The 21,754-nt window shown below is 35.7% G+C and overlaps 3 protein-coding genes across 3 annotated transcripts; all 3 read left to right on the top strand.

Moving 5' to 3' along the window:
* The first annotated feature begins 6,694 nt into the window (after positions 1 to 6,694).
* Positions 6,695 to 7,321, top strand: LOC145592332 (uncharacterized). The gene has a single exon (XM_081648773.1). It carries the CDS (start codon positions 6,695 to 6,697, stop codon positions 7,319 to 7,321), a length of 627 nt encoding a protein of 208 aa, XP_081504899.1.
* Positions 7,322 to 8,663: 1,342 nt separating this feature from the next.
* On the top strand, positions 8,664 to 13,259 carry LOC145592533 (UDP-rhamnose/UDP-galactose transporter 2-like). Its single transcript, XM_081649033.1, has 5 exons — positions 8,664 to 9,037; positions 9,331 to 9,515; positions 10,480 to 10,680; positions 12,337 to 12,498; positions 12,612 to 13,259. The coding sequence occupies exons 1-5, from the start codon at positions 8,908 to 8,910 to the stop codon at positions 12,969 to 12,971; spliced, it is 1,038 nt and encodes a 345-aa protein (XP_081505159.1). The 5' UTR covers positions 8,664 to 8,907; the 3' UTR covers positions 12,972 to 13,259.
* Positions 13,260 to 14,969: 1,710 nt separating this feature from the next.
* On the top strand, positions 14,970 to 20,926 carry LOC145591049 (uncharacterized protein At1g76660-like). The gene is made up of 3 exons (XM_081647438.1): positions 14,970 to 15,435; positions 16,418 to 17,534; positions 20,329 to 20,926. The coding sequence occupies exons 1-3, from the start codon at positions 15,397 to 15,399 to the stop codon at positions 20,526 to 20,528; spliced, it is 1,356 nt and encodes a 451-aa protein (XP_081503564.1). The 5' UTR covers positions 14,970 to 15,396; the 3' UTR covers positions 20,529 to 20,926.
* Positions 20,927 to 21,754: the final 828 nt, after the last annotated feature.

Here is a 21,754-nt window from a genome sequence, read left to right as displayed (position 1 = left end):
GATGAAGAAGAAGGGAGGAGAGAGAATGTTCAATTGGAGAAATAGGGTAAATTGGAGGGAAAAAAGGAGAAAAAAATAATAAAAGGGGAGAGTGACCGGAACACGTGCAGGTCAACACCAAAGGTCGGAAACCAGGTAAGGTGTGACATCGCAAAAAAAAAAAAAAAAAAAAAAAAAGAAAGCGGTTTTAGGTGTGTTGTTACAAAAAAAAATAAAATGAAATAAAATTATAAGGTATTTTTTTTACAAAAAAGTTATTATAAAAGGTGATTTTTTGCAATATTTCCTAAAAATAAAGAAGTACTAAGCAGACACTTGCCCGGATGGGTCCCTCAATGCTTGGGTTGAGAGATATTATCCTGAAACCTTGGGGATCCATAACTTTGTCTCCGGGTTTGTGATCAGGACAAAACTTTTTTTTTTTTTTTTGAAATTGGGTGTCTCGATGAGATTTACACGCCCAAACTTTCGTGTTTAAATTAAATAAAAAAATATATATATCTTATGTAAGGAAAATTTGACATTTGGTACCAGGTAAAGTATCTTGCTTCACATTTACTACCCCTTTAATTTTTTTTTTTTATTTTACTACCACTCAAACACACTAACTGTTAAATTAACTACCAACTATGTTACTCCGTTACTGTTTCTGTGAAGTGGGGTCCACTCCAACGGCTACTTCCTTATTCTTCCCATTTAAATACGATTCTTCTTGCTTTGCGTTCATTGTAATCGTTCTGGTATCAATTGGAGCAAATTAAAACACAAATTCATCAAATTCAAACACAAATTCCATCAAACAATCAAAAGTGAATTCAGTGAGTGTGGTTAATTGGTGATTGGTGGGTTGAATAGGGAAGAATTGCGAATCTGAAAAAGGTCGGGTCTTTAGTTTAATCAAACAATTTAGGCCAGTAATCTTTAATTATATGATTAATTAGTAACTTTATTAGTACATAGGAATGATGTTTTGGCTTTAATCGAATTGTGGTGGGTGTAAGTTCTACTTAATTTCTGGAAAAGAAATTAGGGTTCTTGAGTCTAATGTTAAATTGGGGGTTTTTTGTTAGGTGTGATAATCATGAAATTGAAAGTGTTGGTGGGTAATTAAAGTATTTAATGTTGTAATGATTCCTTAATTTTGTGAATATGCAGGGAATTATGGCTTTGGTTAGGTGCTCACCCTCAAAATACAAGAAGTGTGACTGTGGTATTCCCATGGCTAGGCTAACTTCATGGACCAGAGAGAATCCAGGCAGGAAGTTTTTGACTTGCAAGTTCTATGATCCCAAAACTGAAACAAGGGGCTACAAGAGTTTTGAGTGGGTGGATGAAGATGATGGGACTGATTGGCAAAGGGATGTGATCAACCAATTGATCCTTGACAAAAAAACTCATGAAAGGTGAGATAAGCTTACTGCAAAGAGAAGTGGAGGATCTTACTGGACAAAGAAGGTGCCTCCTGACTGAGAATGACAACCTGAAGCTAAAGTGCAAAGCTCTCAATGGTGACAGGAAGAGGTACTCTAAAGAAGGGGAGCAGAACAATAAATGGTTTGGGTGTGTAGATGTGGATGTTGTCATTTGTTGTGTTTTGATGATGCTAGGGATGATGTTAGTTGTGCTAAAGTAAGCATAGGATAGTTGTGCTTAAGTAAGCTTAGGTTAGTTGTGGTTATCTTAGCTTAGGTTTGTTGCTGTTAGTTGGTGTTATTACTTGAAGTAAGCATAGGATAGTTGCTGTTAGTTGTGGTTATGTAACAGTAAGTCTGCTGAACTGGAGTGGACTCCTTGAAATTGTAACAACTATAGCTATGAATGGAAAATGCAACATTTATGGGACAACAAACTTAATTTGTTATCATTGCAATGTTAAGTTGTGCAATTGTTCCAAAAGCTAGCTGAATTAATGTACTTAGTAATTAAAGACAAAAGTTGATACTTAAAATTGTTCATTTACTAAAACGTAAGCTACAAAGGGTACATAATTGAACTAAACAATTTTGCTCTTGCCCTTTGCTCCCTTCTTTACTGGTACTGCTGTTGTTGTTGTAGATGCTTGAGATTGCTGAGTGGATGAAGTAGCAGGTTGCTGCTGGTTTCGCTCTTGGGAGAATGACCTATTTGCAATTCTCCATGGCCCTACACCAGCTGCAGTCTGTATGACAATAAGAATACAGACTGAGATAAGCATATTTGACATAAATAAACATGGCAAAACAAGATAGGACTTATAACACAAGCTTACATTATTTGCAGCCCTTTGTGCCTTTTTTTATCCTCTGTTCCTGCAACCAAGGTGTGTTTAGGACAGGTTTGGTTGATGTCTTTGGCTCAGAGGTTGCAACTTCAGGCTTAGGTTCATTCCCACAGGTCTTTGCATAATGACCAAGCTGACCACAGTCTCTGCACCTTTTCTGAAATTTGGGTGGTTTTGGTTGTGGCTCTTTGCTGCTAGATGCACACTCTCCCTTTTCAAGCTTCCTTTTCTTTGATTTTGGCCTGCCTGGCATTACCCTTATTGGAGGGGGAACTGGTTGTCTAAGGTCCACCCTATCCCAATGCTTGGGTCCTGGCATAGGGTTAATTGCAGCCTCATAGGCTAGAACATAGGTGGCCCTACTTTAGTAAGCATCCACATAGTCATCTGGATCCACTCTTTTATCTAATATACATGCAAATGCATGTACACATGGGATCCCAGTTAACTGCCAGTGGTAACAAGAGCACTGCCTAAGTCCTAAGTCAACTGTGACTTGGTCCCCATTCAATTTCACCTCATAGTTGTCCCCCCTTGAATTCTGGACTATGCAATATCTTGCTGCCTTTTCTATCCTACCAAAAACCTTACCCACATATGGCATGTTCTTCCCATCTACTTTCTGAACTGCTTCCCATTTCTCACATTTCCTCTTCATCATGTAATTCCTTAACCACTCCATCTGAGTGAGAATGGGTTTATCCCTTGCATCTTTTATAACAGCATTAAATGTTTCACAAAGATTGTTCAGAAGCATATTGGACTTGCAAAAATCATCAAAGGCATGTCTTGACCAGTGTTTGGCAGGAATATTTGCTAGGTACTCAAAAACATCTTCTGATAAGAATTTTATAGACTCCATTGCAACCTCAAAATCAAACTACAATACACAAACAAACAACTATAGTTCAAAACTAGACAAACAACACAGAACAACACATAATTGGAAGAGTTTACTAAAGGATCAAGAGACTAACCAAAGTAGTTGCTCTAGCTGCATTCCAGAAAAGCTCTTCGAAAGTGGAACCAGTGAACTGGAGCTTAAAGTTAGCCCAGATATGCCTTACACAATATCTCCTTTCAGCTACTGGCACAAGATCATCAAAGGCTTCTAGCAGCCCCTACAAATATAAATAATACAGTTAATCACACTCAATGTACCACAAGTGTTATGGACAAAAATAAAAGGTGTAATGCATGAGTTGAGTGGAAATAACATCACCTTCTGTCTGTCACTCATGAAAGTGAGCCCTAAGCCACCACTGCAATCACCCACATCCTTGTTCAAACATTCTATAAACCAGCCCCATGTTTCTTTGTTTTCCACCTCAACTGTTGCCTAAGCAAAGGGAAATATCTGATTATTCCCATCCTTGCCTACAACAACCAGTATCTAACCTGGGTAGGCCCCTTTTAAATGACAACCATCAAGGCCTATGAGAGGCCTACAGCCTTTGTTAAACCCATTCTTCAAAGCTGCCAGACAGATGTACATCCTCAAGAAAATAGGGGGTTCTGGTCTGTTTATACCATCAACAACCACATACACCCCACTATTTGGATTATACTTAAGCACAACTTTTCCATAATCCCAAATCCTTGCATATTGCTCTAAAGCTAAACCATAAATCATCAATTTTGCTCTGGCTCTTACTAACCAAGCCAAAGAGTAACCAATCTGTATTCCTAGCTCCTTTAGCACCCTTGCTCTGAAAATCTTGATTTTCCATGTAGGATTCCTTTTCCACTCCTCTACATACCTCTCTGCCAGGTACTCAGCTAACATACAAGCATTCATCCTGCTTCTCATGCACCTATGCTTTAGCCTTAGCTCTCTGATTTGCCAAGCTGAACTGTCATACAACCTCCTTGCTGACACCTTAAACTCACACTTCTTCACCTCATCACCACACTTGCATAGAGGCAGTTGGCTTCTCTTTGGATTCCATTCATAATTGCACCTCCTCCTACAGAATGTAGTTATCCTCTTCCCTCCATTATGCAGGTAGTAGTACTCATACCTGTTCTCTATAGCATGTGTTCTGAGTGCCTTCCTAAGCACAGCACTGCTAATGAACTTCTGCTTGTCTAGGAGAACAATTGGCTTTTTGAATTCAGTGTCTTCTCTGAACCAAGGGCTTGAATCTTCTTCCTCATCTGACCCATGTAGAGACTTGAGTTCATCTGAGTCACTGTCCTCCACCTGCAGCTCAAGATTCTTACACCCAATGTCCTTCACTAGCTGACTTAGCTTCTGATTTGACTGCTCGCTAACATCGACAACCTTGAAGCTATTTTCCACCACCCCTACTAGACCTCTTCTGGTTTGTATATGCCACTCTTCCTGTTCCTCTTCACTGTCATCCAATTCTTCTTCACCAGCCTTCCACTCAATGTCTAAATCACTTAACTCAGAAGAAGATGAACCAGACTCTGGTCCACAATCCTCATCCTTGAATAGCCTTTTCTTACACTTTCTCACTGACTTCCTTTTCTTGTTCACCTTCTCCTGCTCAATCACCTCACCAAAAACACCCTTCCCCTTCTCACTCACACCACTCACAGCCCCCTCCTTCCCAGATTCTTTGACAAACCTAGGGCTTCTCCTACAAACGGACTGAATAGGTTTTTTAGATTTTTTAGATTTCAGTTTTGCTCTAGGTAAGGTAGTTTTAGGTGGCTCACTCTCAGTACACTTACTCAACCTTGGGCTACTCCTACACACTGGCACAATGCTCAAATCTGGGGTCTGTTTGGTTTTTGTTAGGCCTTTTACTTTTGAGCACTGTTGTGTTTGAGAGGGGTTGATGTAGGATGGGTTTGAATTAGATGGATTAGATCCATTATCATTTGGACTTGGGTCAGTTGGAATAGAAGGGGCGGGTGTGATCCAGATGCAGATGGGTTGGATATGGATGGGTTTGACACAGTTATAGCAGGAGGGTGATACCCGTCCCACTCTTCCAACCCCATAGTTTGAAACAGCTCCACATGCCCTTCACTATGTTTGGACTCTAAGAAGCCTCTAACATTATCATCATTATCAATCCTCCTCTTCCCAGTTGCCCAAGTCTTTCCTTTCTCCTTATACCACAAACTATAAATCTAAGGAACCTCCCACCCCATCACAATAAACCCTTCACTACAAAGATGCCTCAAGTATCTCACACTCCTCACAAAAGACACTGGGACATCATACTTCTAAAAAACAAACCCATCTTCATAAACCAAATATGACTTCCCCCTACGATGCTTTTCCACAAACCGTCCAAATAACCTAAGCTTAATGTCAATAGTATCATCCTCACCATCCATATTTTCTACAATTAAAGCAAGTCAAACATTGATCAGTCTATTTTATATATATTTTTATTCCCCGTCCCACGGTCATATTTGTGCTAATTTGAGCTCTGTCAAACATACAACAAATCAATTTTTAATACACAAAGTAACAATTATAAACAAACACATCATACCACATTACTGTATACCCACACATGATTAGTTAATTGCACAATTAGGGAATAACTTAGTCTAAGCGCAGAAATCTAGGGTTTACTAAAACAATAATTTTGTCTAAATTGCCCACATTAACAGTATAATATTGCAAATTGACCACAATTGTTGCTTTGTTGGACCACTACAAGTACGAAAAAGGGTTCTTACCTGTCAAATGCTGTCAGGAGAATCTTCAAGCTTCCACTTCAGCAATGAAGTTGACGCTGCTTCCAGTAGGACCTCCTCCTTCAATCAACTTCTTACACGCACACAAACCCTAAATCTGAGGATAAGTTAGAGAGAGAAGTAGATTGACCAAGTGAAAGAGAGAGAAAGAAAGATTCAAAAAGAAAAAAGGAAAAAAAAAAAAAGACTTCTACTTGGCCAATTATGGAGGTTGGGAAGAATTAATGGCAGAAGAGAGAAAGGGAGAAGAGAGTTACGGGGAGAGAGATGGAGTTAGATGGAGGTAGTTAAGTGTGTGGGCCCCACTAACGTTTCTTTAACAGAAACTGTTAAGTGGTAGTTAATTTAATAGCTAGTGTGTTTGAGTGGTAGTAAAATAAAAAAATAAATAAATAAATTAAAAAATTAAAAAAAAATTAAAGAGGTAGTAAATGTGAAGCAAGGTGCTTTACCTGGTACCAAATGACAAATTTTCCCTTATGTAATTAGGAATTCAATCTATGGATAAGATCCATAAGAAGTATATGAAATCTTATAAATAAAAAGATCACAATTTTATTTAAAATCAAAATATTTAATCTCTATACAAGTCAAATTCACAAATGAGAGTTTAATTTAGTTAAATTATTTTTAAAAAAAAAATTGTTTGATATTAGAGATCTTATCCATAAATCTAAATGAAAAAAATTAATTTACAACTTTAAATCAATTATACAATACGTGAATGAGATTGTAAATTAAAATTAATTTATGACGATTTGTTGGGCAATATGGAATGCTAGGAACAAATGGATCTTCGAGGGGGAAGTGAGCAACCCGCAGGGTTCGATGGAGTATGTCTCTAAGCTTATGAGGGAGCTAAAAGGGGAAGAAGAGGCTGCGGGTAAGGTGGGCAGGGGACTGACTGTGTGCTGGAAACTGCCTTTTGCTAAAGGTTGGGTGAAGTTAAATGTGGATGGGGGTGTTTGCGAGGGGTTGGGGTCTTGCGCTGGAGTGGTGGTTCGTGACTGCAAGAGTGAAGTGCAGATGGCTGCTGTTCGCATGTCTGAAGACAGATGGCAGCCCAAGATAGCTGAAGCAAAGGCCCTAATGTTTGGGCTACAAGCTGCGGTGAGCTCCGGGTTTCGAAGGGTTGTGGTGGAGAGTGATTGTCTTGGTCTTATAAATGCAATTTCATCACAAGAAGCTGTAAGAAATGAGTTTCATATAGTTTTAGACGATATTCGTCATGTTAGTAATGCTTTAGAGTTAGTGTCCTGGTCTTTTGTTCGTAGGGAGAAAAATAAAGTAGCTCATGCGCTTGCCCATTGCATGCCATGGAGTGTAGGTAGTAGTCTTTGGATGTCGATTTCCCGTCTTGTGTTGCTCGTTGTTTGAAACTTGATCTCTCTATGAATGGAAATTAGTGCTCTCTTAGAGCATTTCTCCTTAAAAATAAAATAAAATAAAATAAAATAAAAAAAATATAAGAAAATGGTTTTTGTAGTTAAATAACCAATGTGATTTTAGTTTTTCAAAAAATACATAATAATCCAGATATTGTGATAACCAAAACATGGGATTACATCTAGTATTAAATAAGTTAATCTATTAGTGATTTATTATTATGTTAAATATTTTATGCTTACTTGTTGTCACCTTATGTTAGTAGTTTATAAATACATGATCTATATTTTCATATCAGCCTAATAAAATACTTATGTATATATCATTACTCAGATAAATTCAACAGATTTTATTCCATTGTTTATTTTTAAAATTCCACTACTGTTCTTTTATTTGTAACGTGATCGATTTTCATGTTCGTTAATGCATAACTTCAACGGCTAATATCTTCAAGTATAGATTTTTAAAAAATATTAAAATTAAATTTTAATAAATCTTCCTCGTTCTTTTTTACTTGACGTGTTTCGTTTATTACGCTGGCCAATGTAGAGCCTTACTTAACTAGTACTCTCTCCGTCTCTTAATTAGATGCCTACTTATATTTTGGGGGTTTTAAAATTAGATGCCTATTTCTATTTTAAGAATGTACTTTTTGACAATATTCCTGATGAGTTGTCATCAAGATTACCTACATAAAAATGAATAACTTGTAAAACTTTAGTACGGAGTTTATTTATTGTCAAACCTTTCAATTGCTTTCAATAAATAGATCTCATCCTTGTGATGATGATTTTTCCCTTGAGTTTATTTTCTTTTTGTGTTTGTTTGGTGAAAATTGAAGATATAGGGTTTCATAATCTCCACAAGAATCCGGAAGACCACATGAGTATTTTCACTCAAACGACTACGCATTAGTGGATTTGAACTCACGTATTGTATTGCTTTATATTTTTTATTAACACAATTGTTAATCAAATCTATGATGTATTTAATTTTAAGGTGGGTATTTATGTTGGAATTCTTGATCTTTTGGGAATTATATGTAAGTTTCGTTTGAGTATATTTTATTAATAAAATCCCTTTTCTTCTTTGTTAAAAAAAAAAAAAAAAACCTACATACATGAGTAATTTTGTTTAAGGTGGGATGTTGGTTTGAGACTTTGAGAGTTAGGAATTAAACAGGTCTCCAAAATTGCTAAAAAATAATCAAGATTTAATGGAGATAAATCAGAAATCCTAATTAGAGTAATAGGATAGACAAACAAAAAGATTATGGGCCTATCACATCACGTCTCCCCCAATTAAAATTCAGATCTTCTTCCCATCTTCCTTCAACCCAAAGTGAAATTTACAAATATTTTTAAAAAAAAAAAGTTTTACTTTGATAAAATACTTTCCTGTATAAATAAATAACAATCAAATAAAGAAGAAGAAAGAGAAGTCTGCCATCATCACTATCTTTGTCTCTGCACTTTCGTCGGTGATTCACTTTGCAATTCTGGGCTGCTGTTGCTGTTGCTGCTGTTGATAGCCCAGAATAGATTGATTGTTTTAGATCTGCTTTGGTGGGTCTTTCAATGGAGTCGGAGAAGAAAGCGCCTGCTGTTTCAGATATGGGCGCCTGGGCTATGAACATCATCAGCTCCGTCGGTCTTATTATGGCCAACAAGCAACTCATGTCTTCTTCTGGCTATGCCTTCAGCTTCGGTTTCTCTCTCTCTCTCTCTCTCTCTATATATATATATATATATATATATATATATCCGGAATTAATAGTGGCGTTGATAGTGTAATTTGAATGAGTAATGTGACAATTGTATATCGAGTTATTGTTATTGGATCTGCTTTATCTGACCTGAATTGTATTTTTTATTCAACCCTTTAAGTTTTTTCATAATGTAGTATTATTTGTTTTGAAATCTATGTATTGAATGGATTGATCCATATTTGGGGGTTGAGTTATAACTGTGAAATTGCTTGGATTTTGTGATGTTTCACAGCTACAACCTTGACTGGTTTTCACTTCACTGTGACTGCCCTGGTTGGTCTGGTATCGAATGCGACCGGGTATTCTGTGTCCAAGCATGTTCCTGCTTGGGAGCTCCTTTGGTTTTCCGTCGTTGCCAATATGTCTATCACTGGGATGAACCTTAGTCTTATGCTTAATTCTGTCGGTTTTTATCAGGTTTGTGTTTTTCCACTATTACTAGCTTGCCTGTTAATTTCTTTGCATTTATCTTCTCAATGTCTGTGTGTATTGGTCAATGTATATTACTATCTTTGTCAAGTGTTTGATACTAAGGTGATCTTTGATCTCTATTACATAAGGAGCAGTGATTAATATCATCGAAACTTTGTTACATTTAAGGTAAGAAATTGAGAAGATGATGTAGTCAAGGATTTCAAGAAACTTATCGTTATTAAAAGATATTGATCTAGTAATACTTTCCTGTTCTGAAGATATTTGTTGTACAAGAGCAATGGTACTCCCGCCTTGGGTATTTGTTTCACGCTTGGGTATGCTCCCAAGTGTTAGCCATGATTATTCAATGAAGATCTTCTATAAATCCACATTGAAAAGAAATAGAAGACTCCAAGTAACCTAGTGTCTACACCTTAAAGTAGGCAGGGTGGTTGTACTATAAATTGAAAATTAAAAGTTGAGGTGACGAGCATTCCAGAAAGGGGAGGGGGGAATGGGGATAGGGGATAGAACTGATAGCTTTTTCTTGTATGTAGTAGTTGTTATTCTGGTTGGTTTTGTTGTTGCCTATACCGTACTTGTATGCTTCTATGAGGTATTCACAATTCTTGCAGCTGGTGGATTTTTGGAAGAGAAAGCATTGCTTATCAAATTGATTGTTAACAATAAAGATTCCTAGGCACTCAACTAGATCTCCAAAATCTGCTGGAATAAACACATGTATACTAATTATATATAGACCATGTATACTTAGGTGTATGATAATCACCTGTTTAAACTTCTAATTTACATGAGTTGGAGAGAATGAGAGATATCCTCACAAGTCATAATGCTGTGTGATTGTCACTGTTTTGTTCAAAAGTTCTCTAATTTACTTTTTCCAGTGTGATTTATAGTGCTTCTAATTTCCCAAGTGTTTGCTCATTGAGTGCCTATGTTGTTACAGATTTCAAAGTTGAGTATGATTCCTGTGGTTTGCGTTTTGGAATGGATCCTTCACAGCAAGCACTACTCAAAGGAAGTCAAGATGTCTGTTGTCTTTGTGGTTATTGGTGTGGGTATTTGCACTGTAACTGATGTCAAAGTCAATGCCAAAGGTTTTATATGTGCTACCGTGGCAGTGTTGTCAACGTCATTGCAACAAATTGTGAGTATACATTTTCTATACTTTGTTTTATTCTGTCCACTAGTAGGCGTTTAAATGCGGCCATATCTTCCTATCTATCTATTGTTTATGCAGTTATTTGTATTGGATTATTACTGTTACCCACATTTCCCATAAGCAGTAGGAGAGTCAGCCCTAATTCATTGTCCATCCCTCTCTCACCGGTTGTAAATACATATGCTATATAAGTTGCTAAAAATGTGTCGTCTAATGTGTGTGTGTGTGCGTATATATATATATATATATATATATATAGCTGTATCCTTCTAATCGCATGTGTAATTGCTTTTTTTTTTTTGGGTTGGATTCTTCTCCATGTTAAATTGCTAACATGCTCTTTAGGGTAGGAAAATCTTGGTCTCACAGCTCTCACCGGGGGGTGGAGGGTGTGGGATGGAGTGTTAAATTGCTAAAAATGACATAAAAACTCTTACATTTGACGTTTACTTGGATGGAGAGAGACCAAAGTTGACTTAGGATGATAGATGTTAGGAATGATATGAAAAGGTTGGGTTACAAGAGCAGATAGCACTTGCTAGGAGGGCATGGAGAGGATTTTGGTTGAGAATGCTGGAGATATAAATTTTAGTTTATGTAGTCTACTCCATTATTGAGATTAAGGCTCTTATAATATTGCTGTGCAATTGGCATTTACTAAATATCCTACAATATATAAGAAAAGGTTGCATAAATTTAATATTGCAAGCATCTCAAATGCCATGAATCTTACATTTAATTTCATCCTTTAGTTCTATATTACATGTCTAAACTACACAAGTGCACTTTTGACTGATAAAATCTAAGAAATATCATACATTAATATCTTTTCAATATTTATTATAATTACTTCACAAAATATGGGCCTTTAACAATATTGTGCTGTTTGTAGTAGTTAGTAAGAAAGGTTCGGTTATTTGTTGTAAGGCAACTACACCGACTAGTATGGATTAGTGTATACAAATGCACAAATGTTCCGTCATTTCTGTAATTATCTCAAAAGAAATTGTATACCCAGCTGTGGTATACCAATTGAGTATGAGGGTTCGATTCCTTCAATTTTTTTATGGGCTCATTAAAACACATATTCTACTACAATAATTTGTCTTTACATGCAAAGATCTGCACTTAATGTCTATCTATCTGGAGTCTGGACCTCTAAGAAAGACAGTCAGTGTTGAATGTTTGCGTAAGATTTTTCCAGTAGGTATGTCTTTCATTGTGGACTTTTTTAGGACTCCGAGATACATTGTTAACCAAATTTTTCGTTCAAAATATGCCGGGAAAGATAAAATCTAACATGCAGGATGATGAATACCAAATAATTAATTTTATCTTCAAGGTCTTTGAGTAGGAACTAGGAAGTTGCATTAGTATTCTTTGTCTACTTTAGTGGAATCAGATTGGATGACATGACAGCATTGAGTAACTGTTTCGTGACAATTGGTGACCTCAATCACTCAATGCCAATGTAGCAATAGATGGCTTGGGTGTTTGGTTTTTAAATTAGTTTTTGATTTAATCTTTTTAATATTTACACAACCTTTCAGATCTAGGAAGCAAAGTTGGAAGCTGCAAGTTTGCGATTTTGACTATGCTTATAACCTTTTGCATTGGCATATATTTCTGTTTGTGTTGCAGTCAATAGGTTCTTTGCAGAAGAAATATTCTATTGGATCTTTTGAGTTGCTGAGCAAAACTGCGCCTTTCCAAGCTATTTCTCTTATAGTGCTTGGTCCATTTATTGATTACTATCTGAATGGAACATTCCTAATGACATACAAGATGTCTACTGGTGCCCTTGTAAGTACATACTGATCCCTGTTTTGAGGAGCACATTCCAAGCACTTAAGATTATTTGGTACTGTATTACAATTTGATGCTTATATTTCCTTTTCTTGCCAAATGTACTGCAGCTGTTCATTCTTCTTTCATGCTCTTTGGCGGTGTTCTGCAATGTTAGTCAGTACCTCTGTATTGGACGCTTCTCAGCCGTTTCATTCCAGGTTCTTGGTCACATGAAAACGGTGTGCGTCTTGACATTGGGCTGGCTGCTTTTTGATTCAGAGATGACTTTGAAGAACATCATGGGCATGGCAATAGCTGTTATGGGTATGGTTGTTTACAGTTGGGCTGTGGAACTTGAAAAGCAGGCTGCTGCAAAGGCACCCCACCATGCCAAAAACAGTTTGACAGAAGAAGAAATTAGATTATTGAAGGGTGACTTGAATGTTGCCCCTGTGAAGGATATTGAGCGCGGAGAAACAAAAGCGTAAGTATGATACTCTAGAAAGCAAGAATTGACAACTGTTTTTGGTTCAATTAGATTAAGGCATTCTTGTAGGCTTTATCAGCAACAAAAGTACCACGTCTCGCCTACATACATCAATGGCATGAGTTTCTACCAGATTTAGCCTGTAATTTTTTTGTTTCTTACCATATTTATTAATTAATTGTTTCTAAGATGTGGCATAATTTAAGTGTAACTTGTTTATAGACAACAGTTAATACCATTGTCATGACTCATGACTCATGAGAGTGCCAAGCCTAGGCTATTCTTGTTCTCTCCTCTCTATCTGTTATCTGCTACTTAGTTTTCATGTTTTGGGTACTCTAGTAGCTTGTCTCCCATGATCTGATTTTGCCTATCGTTGGAAGGATGAATAATGTGGGGCACATACACTATAATACTATATACTCCGTATTGTTTTTTCTTTAATGAAACTATTTTAAGGATGGAGATATGATCAAAAGTTACCAGTTAAATGAGGATGTACAAATGGGACCAATTTGATATGTTAACAAATTTACTTTTTCATCGATAATTAATTGAGCTAAGTTTTTAGTTTATAAATTTGAACTTCATTCTATACAATAAAATAATTTATATTTAGCTATTTTCGTCTATTTTGCCTTATGCAGGCTTGGAAAAGAGGTTAATATTTCAATTACAATCAGACGGGAATCATTTTTACGACATGTACAATAGATCGATAGACCCTCTTGTTGAAGAAAAAGCTACAAAATACAATGATATAACAGAGAATATATAAAATGTTTGATATGAAACGATAATCGTAGCTTTGTTGAAGGAAAGTTTTTATTTCGAGTATATATGTTAGATTTAATTTGATTCAATCTTTAATATATATATATATATATATATATATATATATATATATATATATGTTAGATTTAAATCACTTTGTAGATGATATGATTTATTGAAGATCTTTTTTCAAGAAAAAAAAATGTTTATAATTGAGCCATAATATAAGTCATAACTTGAATTTCTCTTAATTGGTAGGATATTCCTATTGGTATTAATCCTTCTTAACTCTATCAAAATTGAGAAAATAAGGTTTCTCTTTTTAAGTAAATTCATTCTTTAAAAGACTATAAAAAAGTATATTTCCATATTAAGAATTATTAATATAACATTACATTATATTATGTTAATACGGGTACCTATTTAATATTTCCTTCGTCTCATGATATAATGTTATATTGTTAGTATTATTTTCTTAGCTACAAAACTTAAACTAAATATTGTCATTAATATATTAAAAAAAAAAAAAAGCTTAAATGAAATATCTATATTACCATTGGCTCAGTTACCTTAATTGTGTTTTTGGAGGAGGGTTGAGGTGTGGCTAGAGTTGTCTTTCCCTATAAAAATGAGATATCTATTTATTCGTTTCACTATGTAGTTTTTAAAATATCATATTATTTAATTTTTTGGATACATAATTTTTTAATCAAATTTTTTTAACTTTTTGGATACGTAATTAAAGATGTTGATTATTAAAACTTAAAACTATGTTTTAAAGGATGTGTTAAACAAAATAATCGTTATATTATACAACGGGTGGAGTATACCTGATCAAAGTTAGTCTGTCCCGTTAACACAATCCACAATGTTGAGTTTGGACAAATTTTCAAAAGCCCATGATTAAAGTTAAGTCCATCCCGAATTTGGCCCGAAAACCCAATTATTCTTGGCCTAAAACAACGGTTTTGAGCACGCTTTTTTTGCCCAAAGTTGATTCTAACCCAAAGCCATTGCTTGAAGCGGACCACTAAACTCAACCCGGTCCAAAATCATTAATATATCTAGGATGAAGTGACATTTTATAATGCTCCGTAACATTTACTATCGATAAAAAAAACTTCGAATAATGCAAAAAGTCAAATCATTGCGACTATTATAAATGGAGTTAGTAAAAAAATACGGTTAAGTTGTAACCAGTTGGGCACATGCAATTCTGCAAAATTGGAAGAAATGGTGGGCGAAGAAGAGTAACAGTAACCTCAGTTAAATGAAGAGAGGAGAAGAAGAAGAGAGAGAAAGTAATAAAACCAGCTTTTCCAAAACCCAAGAATACTACTAAAGCATCTGTCTTTTCCTTTTTACTTTCTCTCTCCTCTTTTTCTTTTCATTTCCTCCCTTTTTATTCATATTTACATTATTTACAAAATTAATTAATAAATGAAAATAATTCTGGGTTTGCTCCTTTAGATAGAGATAGCAGATCTACTACTACTCAGACACTACGTCGCTACTCACTTAGTCCTACTCTTGTCTCACTCTTCTTCTTCTTCTTTTTTCTTTTTATTTAATTTACATAAAAACATTGATGATTTTATTTGGAGAAATGTTCATCAAATTTTGAGTTTCTGCAGTTGAATTGTGTTTGTAAAATGGGGTCCGAGCAAAACAGATTTCCACAGCAAGAACGGGTAATCCCTTTTTCAATCTATATATATATATATATATATATATATATATATATATATATATATATATATATATATATATATATTTTTTTTTTTTTTTTTTTTGTTTGTTTTTTGTTTTCGTTGTTAATTTCAGATCTGATTTTGTTCATTTTTTCCTGATTTTCCCAGATGTACATTTGCATTTTGTTGTTTTGTATTTATTTTTGGTAAATTATTAATTTTTTATTACTGATGTTTTTCTGTAAGAAAACCCAGAATTCTTGCCAATAAAATCCTTACCTTTTTTTTTTTCTTTTTTCTTTTTTGAGGAGATGGGTTTAAATGTAGGAAAATGCACATTAATAATTCCAGTAAAGATAGATATAATCTTTTGCTTTTGAAGTTGATAGAGTGATTTTTTTTTTGGGGATGATTGGAATTCTGGATTTTGCTTTGTTTTAAGTATTATTATTACTTCTGGAGGTAGCAGTAGTGTAAATTAAACTATCATATGATATCTTGTTGATTTTGTTTTGCTACAGAATATGCTGATTACTGCTTCCCTTTTTTGATTTTTGGGTTTATTGCTTTTTAATAACCTTTTCTGGGTATCCTTAACGTCTGCTTTACTCTTTCAACCAGAGTTGCGGTCATTGATCGTATTTTATTGCACTGATACTTGTATACTGTTTTCATTGATTGTGAGAATGAGATTAGGGAAAGATATAATGTAGTTAGGATGTTTGAAAATTATGCAGCAATGAAAAATGTACTTCACCTTTGTGTTTTATGGCTGTAATAACTTTAAGACTTAAGTGTTATATGAGTGACAATAATCTTACGTCGTAATCCACAAATACAAAATGATACTCCATGTCGAACAACTACGGAACTAGCTTCTTTATTATTGTCTATAAAATTTATATACCCATATCTTGTTATGTAAGGTAATTGAACTTTGGTGACTTGATTACAAACTCTAATCCATTGTTATTCTTCTCAGCGCAAGAATTGGGGAGGATGTTGGGGTGGACTCCCTTGTTTTGGAGCTCAGAAGGGTGGGAAACGTATTGTACCATCATCTCGTACACCTGATGGCAACGCAGCTGCAAACCAGCCTAATGGGACGCAGGGTGTTGGGTTACCTAACCAACCTCCTTCATTGCCTCCACATCTTCTCGCTCCTCCCTCTTCTCCAGCCTCCTTCTCAAACTCGGCTCTTCCTTCAACTGCTCAATCACCGCGCTGCCACCTCTCGTTGTCTGCTAATTCGCCTGGAAACCCTTCCTCCACTATGTATGCAACTGGGCCATACGCTCATGAAACCCAACTGGTTACTCCCCCTGTCTTTTCAACCTTTACGACAGAGCCATCAACTGCACCTTTGACCCCTCCTCCAGAATTGGCTCACCTAACAACACCCTCTTCTCCTGATGTCCCTTATGCACAGTTCCTTTCGTCATCTGGGAAGGTCAATTATATGCCTGCTAATGATCTTCAAAACACCTATCCGTTCTCTCCTGGAAGTCCTGCTAGTAGTCTTAGATCGCATATTTCAAGAACCTCAGCTGACTGTTTATCTTATCCAGAGAGGGATTCCTGGGATACTTCCCTTTCCCCTGGAGGCGCAAAACATCCAAGAAATGCTTCAGGAGGATGGCATACTGACAGCGGCGCCCAATCTCAGACTTCAAACTTTTTCTGTCCTGCAACTTTTGCTCAGTTTTATCTGGACCAACCGCATTCTGGTGGGAGGCTAAGTATTTCTAAAGAGTCAGATGCCTATTCCAATGGAGCTGTGAATCAGAGCAAGCAAAACAAGAACAACAAGCAAGAAGTGGAGGAACTGGAAGCTTACAGAGCATCTTTTGGGTTTAGTGCTGATGAAATGATCACTACTACTCAGTATGTGGAAATATCTGATGTTATGGATGAATCATTCACCATGGTACCCTGCACCTCTAACAAGCCCCATGTAGAAGAAGCAACACTACTAAATTGGGGACGTGTTGGATCAAGAAAGTCAGAAAATAATTCTCCTGGTGATAAATCAACAAAGTCATGGTCAGATATGAATGGTAGAGCTCGACAGGGGACAGTTTCATCCAAACAATCTGAAGGTAAGTTATACTTTTTAATGCCTTGAATAGTTAATTTAAATTGATAGTTGCACTGCATGTGATATAGGCACATAGTGCACCACTTCTATGGGTGGTTAAATCTAAATGGAGTAACAGGTCTGTGGAGATTTGGTCTTAGGTATCCTTCCTTTTCATGATCATGCAGAAAAAGAAAAAGGGAATGTGTACAAATATGGTAAAATATACAACTATGATCAAATCCTCTCATCATTAAAAGAGATAAATCCTTGAATTTATTTAAAATATACTTTTTTCATAGATTTGATATATACTGTCATCTCCTTTTGTTGGTAACAGTATTGTAATAATCCCTCCGTCCGAAAAGGATAGCTTTCTTTGATATTTGCTTCAACATGTCGAGGTCTCTTTGAATACTAATATCTGGGAGTTAGTCGAGAAGTTCTTGTAATAAAAAATTTTAACACAGTCAAATTGGGTTAGCAAAAAAGTATTAGACATTGTGTGATAGAGGGAGTAGATTTATAATAGGTTTATTCATGGATATTTTCTTCCTCTGTGTTAGCTGTTTAAATGAGATAAATTACTGACGATTTATGGCAGGCCACAAGCCTCATATCTCCAAATCTCCAATAAGATTTTCAAATACCTTGGTCATTTTGGCAATAAAATAACTAATTTACTTTTCCTAACCTTCATTTTCCCAATATAAAATACCCTTTCTATTGTGCATCTAATAACATTGGCCTAACCCTAAAAGGCCACCATTGCTGTTAAAATTCCAGACAATAACTTCTTGTGTTATAAGGAAAATTCCACTGGAAAAGGGATATGTTGTGAAAAAGACAAGTTCACTGTTTTGGTTGTTGAATTGGTTTTATGGGTGAGAATTAGATGAAGCTTGTATATGATGTATAAACACTCCTTTGTTCTTTTAATGCATTAACATGCAGTTTCAGACCTAAAATTTGGCTTATAAAAAATCACGTTGAAGCATCTTATATGAAACAGTGATCACTATTCTCTCTACATGTTTCTTTTTGGTTCGATTATCAATAAAAGGGATAGGGTGATGGGGGCAAGGAGAATGAACTATGAAGGAAACTATGATAGGAAAATGAAGAAGGATTGGTGACCAGGTCAAAAGTATGGTTTATTTGTAATCTGCAAATTATGATTATTTTAAGGTAGGTAAGGGAGTGAGAATATATTAGTCATAAGAGTAGTAGTAGACTAGTAGTTGTGGCAATATTAAAATCTTTTCTTTTCCCTTTTTTTCTGCTCTTATGAAATCAACAAAAATAGAATAAAAAGCTCTTTAACATGCATCACAAAATTTCCAAATTTCTTGTTGATTAATGATAATTATTCTTTTTACCTATAATACTTGATTTCCTAATCTGTTGAGATATCGAACATCTCCATTTCTACTTCCCTTGTCCATTTTGTGCAATATAATTGTTCCGTTCCCAACAATGTTGCGTGCTGTTATAACCTGGATTGTAAGACCCTCCTTTGTTTTTGGGTTTCAACTTTTTTGGGCTGGGTTGAGGGTTTAGGATTAATTAAATTAAGGGTACACTAATGATTGCAATTAATGTCATGAGATTGCATAAGCAGCACCTTGTGATTGTTGCATGATTCCTTACAGCCATCATTTAACTAGTCATCATGGTATAAATCATATCAATTCATCGAAGTTTTTGAGCATGTAATTGGATTATACTTGAATATAAACTTCTTACTTAGTAATTTAGTATCTTAAATAATTTATTAATCTTTATTAATTGAGGTTTTTACATAAAAGCTAATGAAGGGAACACCTCAATTTAATTTCATGGTTAGAGTAGTATACACAATATTCTGTGAGAGCTGTCATTTAGCCGATCTTTGCCAAGATTTGTTTAGGACCAAAAAAATAAATAAACTGAAGCATGCATCATGCTTCTTAAAATATATGAGGCTTTGCCAATTGATTGGGTTTTGAGGGGATGCTATTCAGAATGATATTTGTTCAGTGGTATGATTTAAGGTTGGACTGAATTCTCCTAATTGGCAGTATCACATTTCTTGTCTGGAGAAAAGTAATATAGATATAGGAAAAGTCTTAGTTTATGCTAAATTAGGCTGAAGCATGACTTCTAGCCTGTTGAGGATTTTACTTTATCATTGATAGATTTCTCCTTTTTCCTTTTACTTAAGTTGTACCCATCCTTCCTTTTCCTACTTGACATGATTACTTGATTGGGAGATTTGGGACAGGAGTTGTCTTTAGCACAGACTCAGGATTATGTGGCTATGTGCCATACATGGCGGGCCCAACTCTTTCTTTATTTGTAACTACGCAGATACTTCTGAATCAAGATCCATAATTGTTTTAGTAAGTTCTTTTGGTTCTATAATATTGGTGTCCTCATTCTGGTGGCGGCGTGGTGCTGTTAGTAAAGGTATTTCATGTTGGGGTTATTTACATAGTTGGTTGACAACTTGAAGGATTGCTTTTACACGAGTATAATGTCCACAATTTACTTGAAAATAGATAGTGAGGAGAGTTTTTCGTGTATATGTATGCTGAACAGTGGCGGGGACAGGGGGAGGAGAAGGAAAAAACCTTGTATCCATATGTGTTTGCTTTTGATGAATAATTTAACTAGTACCTATTTGTAGCTTGCTATTACTATTGTACAAGTGTGACATTCTTGAATCTTGAGCCAGTCTTTAGATATTTAGGTGTAGAGTCACATGACTTATCATTTCATTGCCTATATAGCAGTTTATCTATGCTGATTTTAACTATCATCATTTTATGATTCAGATGAGCAACCTGGAAATGTCTCTGGCCAGAGTACACCAAGCAACCGTAATTTGACAGATGATGAAGAGATGTTTTCAAACATGGGGAAATCCAAAAAAAGCAGGAAGGTAAATAGGGGTCTTTCTTGCTCGGATGCTGAGATTGAGTATAGGCGAGGGAGGAGCTTGCGAGAAGCTAGGGGAGATATCACATGGCATTAGTTTTTAGTAGTTAGCTTTCGAACTGTTTATGTCCTCAGCTTCCAAACCCCCAGAATCTGATGGCAATGTCTTCTAATCTGGCTTGAGTGTTTTTGTAAGTGGCAGCAGCATGAGTCTAATTTGTAACTGAGCTTAGCCTCTCTTATATAGGTGACATGATGTTGCGCATTGTTGACATCTATTGGTCTAGGTTTTGCAAGTTGGTGTGCCCTGCCTCTTTTTAGCTTTCTATAGCTGGTGTGGGAGAATTGTGGTAGGCTGGGTTTTCTCGCAGTCAGTTGTAAGAAGCGAGATACTTGGAATTGTTCATATTTGAAGATAGTTGAAATTGGTTATGCATCTAGACCTAATACTGCTAATATAGTAATATGTATATTGATATTTCATTTTCTCCTGTTTTTTCGTTATCTCTGTTTTTCAAGTCCAAATTTGCAAGTGCGACTATTTTCATTAAATTTATTGAGAAACTGGTAGCTTGATTTCCTTGCACTATGCGGGTGGCCTGGCAGTGTGAAATTGTGAATATAGGTGCATGCAGCGCGCCATTTACCTGATGGCCAGTGGCTAATGAGGTAGCTTTGGTCGGTGAGGTGGCCGATGTTTTCTGATCATGTGCTGATGTTATATGGGGAGAGTGTTGTAAAATAATATCCTCTGATTTTTGGAGAGAATGATACTAAAGAAATACAAGTACTGAACTTGGTGGTGCTAGTGTGCTACTATTTGGTATTTATTCTCTAAAATCAAGATGGGAGAGTTCTAAAGCCTTAAGGTTATTCTATAGACTACTCACTAAATAATAATTCGTAATAAATAATAAACACACAGGTTGAATTTTAAAGTTTCAAACATAAAAGTTTGAGTTTGAGGTTATTCTTTCCATCCTTGAGATTGAATAATTTCTCTTTATGATACAAAAAGATGGAGCCTAAGTTCCTTACTACAATACATTATAAAAAGTTTCCTACAATTTTTTATTTTTTTTTATTTTTTTTGACAAAGAGAATAGACAACTAATAAGACCAGGAAATAAAGTTACGATGACGAGCTTGAGGCACAAGCCAATTAGCCGGCGAGACCCATGAGCGAGGGACCTTTTTTATTCTATAAGCCGAAAGATCCCTTACTTCGTCTCGGATAGCCCCTAGCAACCAAACACAAGAGATATCATCCGCGGACTCTCGAGTAAGTAAGAAGGGAAACCACCTGAGCACAATCCGTAAAAA

The sequence above is a fragment of the Chenopodium album genome, chromosome 18 (genome assembly GCF_948465745.1).
Source record: "Chenopodium album chromosome 18, dcCheAlbu1.1, whole genome shotgun sequence".
Lineage (NCBI taxonomy): Eukaryota > Viridiplantae > Streptophyta > Magnoliopsida > Caryophyllales > Amaranthaceae > Chenopodium > Chenopodium album.
Note: the sequence above shows the minus strand (reverse complement) of the source record. Positions and strands in the feature narration are given on the sequence as shown.

Coding starts and splice junctions, on each gene's coding strand:
- LOC145592332 (XM_081648773.1), top strand. CDS start 6,695: ATGACGATTTGTTGGGCAATATGGAATGCTAGGAACAAATGGATCTTC.
- LOC145592533 (XM_081649033.1), top strand. CDS start 8,908: ATGGAGTCGGAGAAGAAAGCGCCTGCTGTTTCAGATATGGGCGCCTGG. Junction 9,038..9,330: donor TGGCTATGCCTTCAGCTTCG/GTTTCTCTCTCT, acceptor GATGTTTCACAG/CTACAACCTTGACTGGTTTT. Junction 9,516..10,479: donor ATTCTGTCGGTTTTTATCAG/GTTTGTGTTTTT, acceptor ATGTTGTTACAG/ATTTCAAAGTTGAGTATGAT.
- LOC145591049 (XM_081647438.1), top strand. CDS start 15,397: ATGGGGTCCGAGCAAAACAGATTTCCACAGCAAGAACGG. Junction 15,436..16,417: donor GATTTCCACAGCAAGAACGG/GTAATCCCTTTT, acceptor TATTCTTCTCAG/CGCAAGAATTGGGGAGGATG. Junction 17,535..20,328: donor TTCATCCAAACAATCTGAAG/GTAAGTTATACT, acceptor TTTATGATTCAG/ATGAGCAACCTGGAAATGTC.